This window comes from Amyelois transitella, chromosome 5, assembly GCF_032362555.1.
Source record: "Amyelois transitella isolate CPQ chromosome 5, ilAmyTran1.1, whole genome shotgun sequence".
In the NCBI taxonomy this organism is placed as follows: Eukaryota; Metazoa; Arthropoda; class Insecta; order Lepidoptera; family Pyralidae; genus Amyelois; species Amyelois transitella.
Window position 1 is genome coordinate 7,172,972 of NC_083508.1, and position 12,100 is coordinate 7,185,071.

The window sequence follows — 12,100 nt, forward strand, 5'->3', positions numbered from 1 at the left end:
CTATTGTTTTTATTCTAAAATTAGCTTTCTCTATGCACATATATCGATGCGTTTAGAGCATAAACACGAAAGTAACAGAAATGCTAGTACTGTCAATAAACAGTGATTAGGAATAATGATAATTTTATTAATCCCGATAAGATTGCAAGGTACCGTGATAATAAACAGTACCTACCTAATCTTTAGTATGAAATAATTAAAACAATCGGTATGGTAAGATTGGTTAAGGTGATAAAACTACTTGCGCACCGATCGCGCAGTCTTGATGCGGTACTTGCGAGCGGCTGTGTGTTGCCCCGTACGTCGCCACATTGGATAATGCTTTGTTTATAAACGTAGTAACTCAACATGGTGCTGTGTCCTCCCTTCAAGTGGTCGACGACGAAACGCGGTTTCGACCTCAATAGAACACCATCGGCCCCTGAAAATGCACAACCGAGGCAAACTATAGTAAGTATGTCTAAAAACTATCTAACCGTTTCAAATGCTGTAGACCACTGCAGCGTAAAGATCATGAATATTGTTTAAATTTTCCAGTCGAGGTTATATACTTTTGTACCTACCTATATATATAGATAACAGTTATTGTACTGAGTGCTCATTGAAATTTTTCTTGGTAATAGCAGAAGCAATGAATAAATCTTGAAGAATTGTTTTACGTACACTACTTGTATGTATACAGAGTATACTTCATTCTGAATATTTAACACGATAGCCACACTGAGTCACTAAGCGAGGGAATAAAAACCAAATGATGAAGTTTAATAAAAGATTCCGATTTCATCATCTTTAAAAATATGAAGTAAGGTCAGAACTCGCAATAAAATAAGACTACTAACTTAGCTTTATTGTTGCGATTTCTATGTATGTAGGTATAGAACTTACTCAGCTGAGTGATAATTTAATTATAAAACATTACTGAATTTCAATATCCTTGAGAAAAATGTTGCAAAAAAAGGCACTAAAATAAATATATCCAATAACTTTTGTCAAAAGCGAGATAATCGCAGATATACATACATAGGTACAGGTCAAACTGAGACCTTTTTGCTGGAAAAAATTGCACTTCACTGGTATTATACTGGCATATTGTGCTGGGTAACCGGCACTGTAGTCATTAAACCATTGACAATTGAGTAAATTAATGATAAATAGGCATTTATCATTAATTAACTTATTAAAAATCACTGCAAAGATAAGCTCAACAGCCTTGTCGAGGACAAATCAAAATATAAGTACGTTATGTCGTTACTTGTTCGTTATCGTAACTGATCTAATTTCTTAGATGTATAAGGCTCGGCTGGTTATAATTATTTGAAATTTGGAAAAGCATTCCTATAGATGACTCATAGCAATGTCTAAAAAATTTTGATTCCACAATCTATTTCATATAATAAATGCAGAAACATCGTGGACGTACAGAAAGTTCGAAGCATATTCAAATTAAAAAAAAAATAATTTTATATTCCATTGGTCGACGTCAAATAAATTACTTTAAACTAGAGTAAGTTTACTGCCGCTTCCAAAGCGTCAGCGCAGAAGAAGCGGTAACAAACTGCACTGCAGCATAGTGGCGGAGCGCGGAGGGTGCCCGCAAACATGAGAGAATATGTTTGACTGACGCTCGCTGTAGTTACCTACAACACCTTACGAAACTCATCACAAAATATTCCACCTTGGTAGTTTAGGACGGAAACCTCAAAGTATAATGCTATCAATATCACAGTGAAATCATTAAGCGTAGGTAATCACTTACGCGCAGCTGTCATTCGGGTCTAGGGAATCTGTTATCGCTATACGAGTTTGTTCCCGATGGCTGTCCAAATAAGTGGTCCATGATCAGAAGCCACATACTATATTCCTTTACCAGAATTAATAACTGACCTTCGCAACCTTTGCAGGCGAACCACAGGGCTTATTAACTACCTGATCAACAAAAACATCAAAATTCTCGTCAAAGCAAGAAATATTATAATAAGAATAATAGTACGTTAAGAATTCGTAGAAATCTGTCTATTTGTCTACGTTAATTTACGCGTAAATTAACGTGGACAAATAGACAGATTTATACGAATTCTTAACGTACTATTATTTAATCGCCCCCAGTTATTATAATATTTGCATGCCTTATTTAATGGCTGATCAGGAGGAAATATGTTTATGCTACACCTTTTGTAAACCCTTATAAAGGTTATTATCTATTATTTCGTAAAGAAAAAGATTTTCAATTTCTATTGGTAGAAACTTATTAGAAATACCTATAAATTTTACCTTATCACTTTAATGAGTTATACCTATTTTATTACTAGATGCGCAACTTGCACTTCATTTGCGTACTCTTTGAAAGTTTTTGTATGAGATAAGGTTTTAAGAGCTAAAAAATATTTGCTCCATCAGTTTAGTAAAGCAGAAATGTTTATTCAATTTAAATTATATCCGGAATTTTACCTCTTTTCATATCAATATCTAGTAATATGTATTTTAAATGCCGAAATCTGTCTGTTACGCATTCACGGATTAATTTAAAAAAGTTATAGCTAAACACCCGAGGTCTAATATTGTGTTAAGACCCAGGACAATCAGAAAGTTCTTTTCCCATCATGACATGACCGGGTATCGAACCCGTTAATATAACTATTAGTATTAAACGGGTTCACTATAACATTAGTATTTCTTTCTCCCAGAGCAATTGAGCTGGGTCGGGAAGTCCACAGAATACCAATAAAATTTAAATAAAAAATATTGTAAGCGACTTGAGACTGTTACTTATGCAAGCTTCTGCCAACTTATTGTTCCAATGCTGATCTCATAATAAGTTTAGCTCCCGGCAAGCCGCTTGGTAGGTTGGGTGAAAGATACCGTCCACTCTCCTCAGAACAATAAATGAAACAGGGCTACGGACTCTGCAAACAGCAGTTATAAAAGCTTTCAGAATTATTAGGACGCACCGTACATACTCTGTCTCCTGCCTCTGTCCAACACATGCTTCTTTAAAACACCTGGAAATCCTTCTACGACTGAACCTCTTCGTCGTTGAGTAAAACACCACTTTGTTTAATGTAGGTGTAGTATGACGGTACTCCCTCGTACAACAAAGCTTTTCTAGGAGTTTCTAGCTCCGAAAATTATATACCCATAAATATTTTTTGTGATTATAGTTCGGGAATAGGGAACGGGAACGGGATAGGCGCTAGGTGGCGTCTCCCTATCGCGATCACAGTCAAAACACGGAATTTGTCCTGATATTTGAAGAAACAGTCCTGATATTTGTCCTTCCTAAAATTGATCCCCTCTCTGAGGGCCTCTATTGTTTGTTGCCTGGTTGTGTAGTCGTGCATAAAAATCATGGCCGGTTTGGTGATTGGGGGATGGCTCTTGCCAGCCGCGACGCGAGTGTACGTGGTAGTAGAGGCTGCGGGGGCGGTTCCTCGAAGGCCACCCATTGACGCCACACCGGCATAACTTATCGGTGTTGATAGTTGGGCCGTCCTAAGCTTTCCTATCTCTTCTTGTATGATTCCTCTGATGAAGTTAACAGTTACTTCAGAGAGAGAGAGTGATCGCCAGGTGTGTTTGACGCCTCAGACTGGAGAGAGTGAACCCGGTTAGAGTATTTATAAATAAACTTTTTATCGATTTCAGATTTTAAAAGACGACTTCGTAGACCTTGCTCTAAATGGAGAATCCAGTAGTAGAAATGGTTATATGGAAAATGGGAGAATATCGACTCCTAACAAAAATAACAGTCTGGGCGTTGACGCTCGAACATCGGGCAAAAAGATAAGTTACATGAGTGTGGAGAGTGCCAAATCCAGCAGAGATTCTGACAGTGAGGCATACGACAGCAGGAGTAGTACCGGCCGCAAAACGTTGGGTCAGATCATATACGAAGATCCTAATAAGACTGAAACTCGACGTAAGCGCATCGCTTTACCTCCGCCTGTGCATATAGATGTCAATGATTTACAATATGACAAATTTGAGAAGAGTGAAGGGTGAGTCAGAACGAAACAGTACTTATCTAATAATTTCTTTTTAACACTCAATTAAAAATCTGTTCACGCAAGATACAACTCTTCTTCATTTTTAGGTCTATTCAACAAATACGAATAGCATTAATGGACAATGATTTCCTTAAGAATTTAATGGACGATGATCGACTGCATATGGTAACTGAAGCAATGAGTTCCCAGGAATTTCCAGCCGGCAGCTTAATAATTCGGGAAGGAGAGAGCGGTAGCCATCTTTACGTGTCTGCAGATGGCCAGTTTGAAGTACTGAAAGGAGGTCAGGTGGTCAAGACCTTTGGAGCAGGAGTCGCGTTCGGCGAGTTGGCAATTTTGTACAGAGCAAAACGCTTTGCCACTATCAGGTGTAAGTTAAGAGTTATAATCACGTCACATTTCCATTTCATTCATTTCTAAGGAATATACCTACTACCATTACCTTATATAATTGCTTAGGTACAAACGTTGTTTCGTAAACTTTATCAGCAATCAGAATTAAATCTAATCAATAATTAAGGTAATAATGGGTAATGATTCCATTCTTTGACTAAATATTAAAATGATACGTTTAAGATTGATATGAAATTATTCTTGTACAAAATGTTTTAATTTAACGCATATGATTATCCAATCAGTAGAAACACTGGCATCTGTCATTTTGTTCAAAGTTGAATTACGCAGGCATCTTTTGGATCTACAGAACATACCTATTCGGAACTGATGGCGGTTTCTGCTTCCCCTGTATTCTTTTATTCCATTCCCAAATATATTTTAAAGAATGTTTCAAGAATAAGGTTTATAAACATTACACGAGCGATGCCGGGGCATGTATTGAATTTTCAAATATTTTGGGATACTCTTTTGGTTATTAAGCGGCTACATTTACCACACATATACAATTGAAACTTTAAGTCACGACACGAGTCTTTGTTTATTTATGTTTATTTTTTTGTTATGTGCGCAGATTGACCTGCACTAGCACCTAGGTCATAACTGAAAATCAGCGTATTGCTCTACAGCAATAAATTCGTTGAGTTGTGACCTTTTTGTATTGCTGCAACTCACACCCTATTAATTTGTATTTCATATGAAATTCTAAATCGTGTGTAGCAAATCAAATAAATGAATTATCTATCTATCTATCAATAAAGTCGTAAGAAAACAGGATCGGCTATTCTTGCTGACCTAATCGTTTTAAAAGCAGACTAGAATGAACATGCCAATGTATATAGCACTTTTCCATATTTTTCTAGGTATTACGCACGCCACAGTATGGACTCTGGAGAGGCGAATCTTTCAAAAAATTATGGTGCGAAGTGGTCGGCAAGAGCAGGATGACAACATCCGGTTCCTGGCATCAGTTCCGCTGCTGGATGGTATCCATCAGTCAGAACTGGCTAAGATATCAGAATGTCTCAAAAGGGTTAGTTGTAAACACATCAATGAACAAATACTGAGACGCTACGTAGGTATTATCAAATTAATTACCAAGCTGTCTTTTCCACTCCCGGACTGGATTACAGGCGTCTGCCTGATTCATCATCAGAACGGACGCAAGACAAACGTCAGGAGGATTAAATTAATGAACAAATAAAATGTACTTAACTTTTCATATAAAAATTGTTATTTAATTTTATTGATTTTTAGCCGAGTAGGTAATCCTATCCTCAATCCACAGGAGTTCTTCTCAGCGGGAACACCCGTGGTGCGTCAAGGCGACCGAGGCGATAAGTTCTACATAATCCGGGGCGGCACCGTATTGGTGACGAAGCGGGAGGGCGACGACGGGGAGCGCCGCATCGGCACCCTGCACCGCGGGGACTACTTCGGAGAGCAGGCCTTGCTGCACGAGGACCGACGACTGGCGACCGTCACAGCGCAGCCGCCGGGGGTCGAGTGTCTGACACTAGATCGAACGTACTTATTTCTTCTTTTTTTCCTATTCAGGGAGTCCTGTTACCGTTGTTAGGTACTGTCTGCCATAATGAGTGTGCGTAAATTTGGCATAACTTCCAGCATCAACATTTTTATATTCTTAGTTATATAAAGCTATTGTGGATGCTCATAGAACTAAAGACTTATTTATACCTGGTGGTTTTTTTAATAAGATCTGAAACAAAAAAATATTAAGAAAATGAGGATGTAAGTTTTGGTAGCGTAATCATGTCTGATCTCATCATGAAGTGAACTGATAATCGTCGTGGATTTATGAAGAAATACCTGTACAATTTACAAAGCAGAATATCGTGACTCATTATCACGACAAAAAAGATATTACTAGGTATCTACTAAGTCATGTTTGTGACATATTGGTATACAAACTTCTAACAGGGTATTCTCGACATTTGTGCGAAAACTTCTTTTGATAAATATATTTAATAAATATAATAGGCTCATTCTAATGCAGTACAACTAGAAGTTTGTACTCGTTCTAGGCAATAGTTTAAACGGACGTACTTACTGCCGAACCCTGATAATTCACGTAGGCTTAGTAGACGATATTTTGACACAATGAGTAATCGGCGGTATCTTGAAAGACGTTCCTGTCTATTTATTTATACAGAAGTATGATGAGCATGTCTTTACACTTGCTTATTTTAAATTTCGGTGGTATTCACTTTTGTTCTTTTCTTTTTCTTAGACAATTTACTGATTTACTCGGCGATCTGGATGTACTGAAGAAAAAGTACCCAGTGCCGCGACCGTCGCAACAGCGAAAAAAATCTGAAATAAAAAGCGGTGAGTTAATATCACTTTTTATAAAACAATATGTATGTAAAATGTAATGAGTTTATTATTTGATATTTACAAATGTATTTTATAATATTTTATCTGTTTTTGTTTATGTATGTCTAATAATAGTTGTGTGTGGATTATACGCCTGTCTCCTTTTCCATTATGTGCCCTATCTCTGGTCTACTGGAAGAGATTCCTTTTGAAATAAGCAGAACCTTTGTTATTTTGTTTCTTGTGTTTATCATTCTCGATGTTTTCTGTGTACCTACATAAATTAGTAAATAAAAAACTACTGGACCGATATGACGAAATTTGGCACAAAGATAAAATAGACCTTCAGGAGTAACTTTGCAAGCAAATTAGCTACTATAATATAGCCTTACAACCTGTTTGCAGAATTTGAATACGTGCAGCTGAAAGATTTGGAGATCCTGGGCACGCTGGGTGTGGGTGGGTTCGGGAGAGTAGAGTTGGTGCGGTATAAGCCGAACAACAATATTACCTTCGCACTGAAATGCCTCAAGAAAGTGGACATGGTGCAACTGCAACAGCAGGAGAACGCTTACAATGAAAAACATATCATGATGGACTGCAACAATCCCTTCATTTGCAAGTAAATTGATTGATTGATACTTATAAACAGACTTCAACTATTCCAAAAGACCTAAGTTTGTCGCCCAGCGAAGAAAAACATTTGAGCCCGTTCTTTTGTTAAGGACAATCTATTAGTTTTAAATCTTCTTAAGAGATTTTTACAACTACTAAGAAAAGATACGATAGGTACATGTTATGATATTAGGTATATCGTACTCGTATGGTAAGCAGCTTTGAACATGCATCGGATGACTGCACTTTACATGCATGAGCCACATTCTTAATCATTATACAATGAAAAGATAAGACGTTATGTGTTTTAGTCTGTACTGTATGCAGTGGTAATAAAAAATGTAACTGTAATATATTTATCTACAATGTTTAGATAAAATCCATTAAATAGTAAAAGATTCCGTGACCTACCACTGATGAATCTAAGCTACCTCACTGCCATAGCAGTGCATGACAATGTCGTTTTTTAAGGTTGTGGGTTGGTTAGTTCAATCAAGATCTGACTGCAAATTACATTTCGCAGACTGTACCGCACATTCAAAGACAACAAATACGTATATTTCCTTATGGAGCCAGTGCTGGGCGGTGACGTGTGGACTATCCTGCAGAAGAGGAGGTTCTTCGCTGAGAACGTCGCGCGTTTCATGATGGCCTGCGTGGTGGAGGCCTTTCAGTACCTGCACTCCAAGGACATCATCTACAGAGACCTCAAGCCTGAGAACCTGATGATGGACCGAGAGGGATATATCAAATTGGTAATCTACTAATCGTTTAACTTAGATTAGCCTGTTGGCAAAGATAAGCAATTAAAAGAGTTATCAAAAAATAATCCAATAATCTGAGTTTGTATATTTATTTGTTTATCTCTTCTTGCACTAACCAAGTTCTTTGCAAACTTTCAGGTCGATTTCGGTTTCGCGAAACGAGTAACTCCGAACAGTAAGACCTGGACGTTTGCTGGGACGCCCGAGTATGTCGCTCCAGAAATTGTACTTAACAAGGTAATTAAATTGAAATGTTTGAAAACTGTGATAGTGAACTTAACAGTTAAACAATAACTTTTCAAGTAGGTATTTCTTCCGATTCTTCATTTTATTAGTCACTTGCAAAGTAAGAAAAATATTATCAACATCCGATTTGTTCATTTGGTTTGGTTAATGATGTTATTGTTTAAATGTGAGTAAATGATCCCAGTTGCCTACCGCTTGCTGTTCCATATCAGATCACATTTCGGTCCTATATTTTGGAATTAGGTACATTGTTTTTATTTTGTTTCTTTTTTATTATTATTTAATGTGAATCATTGTAAGTATACTTATCGCATTAGTGTAATACTGTTAGGATAAGTATAAAGTTTGTGAATAAAAAAAAAAAAATAAAAAAAAAAAAAATTACAGCTTTAAGTTGAATAAGTGCTTTCAATTTTGAAAAAGTAATAAAAAGAAAAATATTTTCAGGGTCATGATCGCGCTGTGGACTGCTGGGCCCTCGGCGTTTTTGTACATGAGTTACTCGTCGGTCGACCTCCGTTCCGAGCCCCAGGGGGTGACCACATGAAAACGTACACTCTCATCCTGAGGGGAATAGACGCAGTGTCATTCCATCCCAGGGTGTCGAACCTGGCGAAAGGGTTCATTCGTAAACTATGCCGTCCCGTGCCCGCCGAGCGACTCGGCTATCTCAAGAATGGTATAGCAGATATTAAAAACCATAAGTAAGTTTCGAAAGCCTTTGTAATTTTTGTTATATAAGATAACTAGCTGTGCCCGCGACCGCGACTTCGTCCGCGTGGAATAGTTATTTTGGGCATCATATTTATTTTTTCAAACATCCTCTTAGAAAGAACGCTGGTTTGCCGTATTAAATGTTTCGCTGCAAATTGCTTATAACGACTATATCTCAAAACCTATTCGTCTAATTTCTATACTGTAAATGGCAATTTTAGTCTACATGAAAAGCCGAAAGTAATAAACATATTTATTTGGATAAGGATTAATACTGAATTAAAGAAAATTGGTTTCAAAATAACTTATGTTTATAATGAAAAAATAATCTTAAAAAATGAACATAAAAGTGGTTATTGTAAGTAAACCTTAAGAGATAGATATATGCTCTCGCGGACTTTTTTGTGGCAAAAAATTAGTACTTCACATCTTTAGTACATTGTTTTACTATATCTTTGTTGGTTTGCGCAGCGTTCGCGTGGAAAGCTCGCAGATGGCCGACTCATTCAACTTTCACCTGCATTGTTGACGTTTCCCGTAGGAAATCCGGGATAAAATGTAGCCTATAGCCTTCCTCGATAAATAGACTATCTAACAGTGAAAGAATTATTCAAATCGGTTCAGTAGTTTCTGAGATTAGCGCGTTTAAACAAACAAACAAACAAACAAAACAAACTCTTCAGCTTTATAATATTAGTATAGATACTGTGTTTAAAAAATAAAGTAATAATAGTTTTCGTACGAGTATACGTACAATATCATGATCTGCATTGCACCTTGCACCTGCTTTGAGTTAATTTCCTTAATTTCGACCTCCTCATACGAAAATAATTCATTAGATAAATATCATTACCATATTGTTCTACGGACTCAACCTAAAACTTTCAAACCAAATTTCGAATACATATCTTAAAAAAAGGAAATGTTAGGAGTAACCTACCCGTAATCGTCGAATATGCATGCGAAGAGTAATGAGTGTGGAGGAAGCGAGAGAGGTCTGTAAGGATCCCAGCAAGTGGAAATCCATAGTCTCTGCCTACCCCAATGGGAAACAGGCGTGATGGTATATACATACACATACGTGTATGTATGTACTTAACCTAACCAAAATTTGTTTTAAATTTTTTTTATAACAATTTTTATATTTAACAACAGTATTTGTTAACTTGCATTTAATGATAAATTAGAAAATTTGCATTGTGTTATCTTTAATGATAATATATGGCCTCACAATTAGTTCGAATAATAATCGAGCAATCAGTTCCTTAGTTTACTTTGTGATACCGGTTTTATCTCTAATCACGGTTCGTGGTGACGCCGGACGTATTCTTTACGCAGATTGATAAACAAACGTAACCTATTTCGTGATAACGAAATAGCGTTTTCAGAAAGTAGGTTACGTTGTAAGTATTTAATAAATTATGAAATTATTAGTTCACTTCTCTGGGAGGAGGCCAGGGTCCGCCTTCTGGCCATAATCCTCTAATCCAGGGTTTGGATAAAGTGAGTAGGTAAGTCAGGTTTTTATACGACGCGATTCCCTTCTGACCACCGTAAGAACCTTTGCAGTACAAACATACTCGTACAACTTTGCAGGGGAACCTACCCTTACCTAGGATCATGATAAAACTTTTATGAATGGCATTAGAACAGACCATGATCTTAACTACCTATTAGGGACAGAGGACGATGATCTCATTAAGCTGGCTAGAAAATCACCCGGACCAAGGCGGGGCCAATAAACTAACCGAAATTTAACCGATAAAAAAGTAGATAAGTACTCAAGTACCAAATTTTTCAAGATAAATAATACCATATTCACAAAAGGTACATTACGAGTTATGTCGAAAGTCAATCAAAGAAAGAGAATCTTGTAATTTATCAGAAACGTCAAAATTAACACTTCAATTATTTATGTGCCTTAGCCAAATAGATTTATGAATACAAGATACAAGTATAACATTAAATTATACTTAATGCACCAAAATTGATTTTACTGTAATTGAAGAAAGATATTTTTATGTCATAGTTGTTTAACTTGTCTAAATAATTTTTATCGTTATCAATATGAATTAAACATAAGTTTTCAATTTTAGATGGTTTGGAGGATTCGACTGGAATGGCTTGCGGGACAGGCGACTGAAGGCGCCATTGATACAACCTGTGGCCAACAACTGGGACCTTTCCAACTTCGAGACTTACCCTAACAAAGACAAACTCCCCCCGGACGAGACTTCCGGGTGGGACATCGACTTCTAAAGTGAAACGCAGTGAACCGTAACCGGGTTTTTCCACTGGTGCTATAAATAGTACATCAACTCAGTGAAACCACTTCCCATTAGTTCGACAACTTAGTGCCGAACAAAGTTTATAATGATGTTTTTGTATTTGTGTTTTTAAACAACAATTTTTAAACAATTTTTTTTATATTCTTATATTTACCAGCTTTATTAATTGCCTTATTGAATTAGTAAAATTTAACATTGAAATAAATATTTTCTGATTTCATTATCATGTTTTTATTTTATTTTATTTACTCACAGTATCTTAGGTACATAGGTACATACATACATACATAAAATCACGACTCTTTCCCGGAGGTGTAGGCAGAGACTACCTCTTTCCACTTGCCACGATCTCTTATATAGTCTCTCTATCTTAGGTAACTGCATTTATCTTGACTTGGTACAAAAAATTATTTGCATGGCTAGACCCACAAAAAATTCTCAATTATTTTGCAGTCCTATGGCTATCCGTAAAATTTCCTAGCTTGTCACCCAGGTGACTAAAGTGGAATAAACCTACTTTAATACATTTTTTTTTTAAATTCTTACATGTTTTGTCTATCATTCCAATAAAAACAATAAATGAAAAAGACCTATTTTATATTATCTATAAAAAAGTTTGTAACGAATTAACTCAAAAACGACGAAATTTTGCAATTTTTCTTCTAGAAATTCCCACGGGAAGGTTGTTAATAATTACAGAAACACAATCATGGATGAACCTTAACAGGCAGAAGACAGG

General features: G+C 36.5%; 1 protein-coding gene across 1 annotated transcript; it reads left to right on the top strand.

Annotated features, from left to right (window-relative positions):
- Positions 1–205: 205 nt before the first annotated feature.
- LOC106131841 (cGMP-dependent protein kinase, isozyme 1-like) lies at positions 206–11,581 on the top strand. Its single transcript, XM_013331065.2, has 11 exons — positions 206–450; positions 3,643–3,995; positions 4,091–4,374; positions 5,261–5,430; positions 5,686–5,924; positions 6,649–6,746; positions 7,140–7,356; positions 7,873–8,104; positions 8,252–8,350; positions 8,807–9,063; positions 11,170–11,581. The coding sequence occupies exons 1-11, from the start codon at positions 349–351 to the stop codon at positions 11,330–11,332; spliced, it is 2,214 nt and encodes a 737-aa protein (XP_013186519.1). The 5' UTR covers positions 206–348; the 3' UTR covers positions 11,333–11,581.
- The last annotated feature ends 519 nt before the right edge of the window (positions 11,582–12,100 follow it).

Excerpts from the sequence above, each read along its gene's own strand:
- LOC106131841 (XM_013331065.2), top strand. The coding sequence starts at position 349 with ATGGTGCTGTGTCCTCCCTTCAAGTGGTCGACGACGAAACGCGGTTTC. Across the intron at positions 451-3,642 it reads CACAACCGAGGCAAACTATA|ATTTTAAAAGACGACTTCGT; the intron begins GTAAGTATGTCT and ends TATCGATTTCAG. Across the intron at positions 7,357-7,872 it reads AACAATCCCTTCATTTGCAA|ACTGTACCGCACATTCAAAG; the intron begins GTAAATTGATTG and ends TACATTTCGCAG.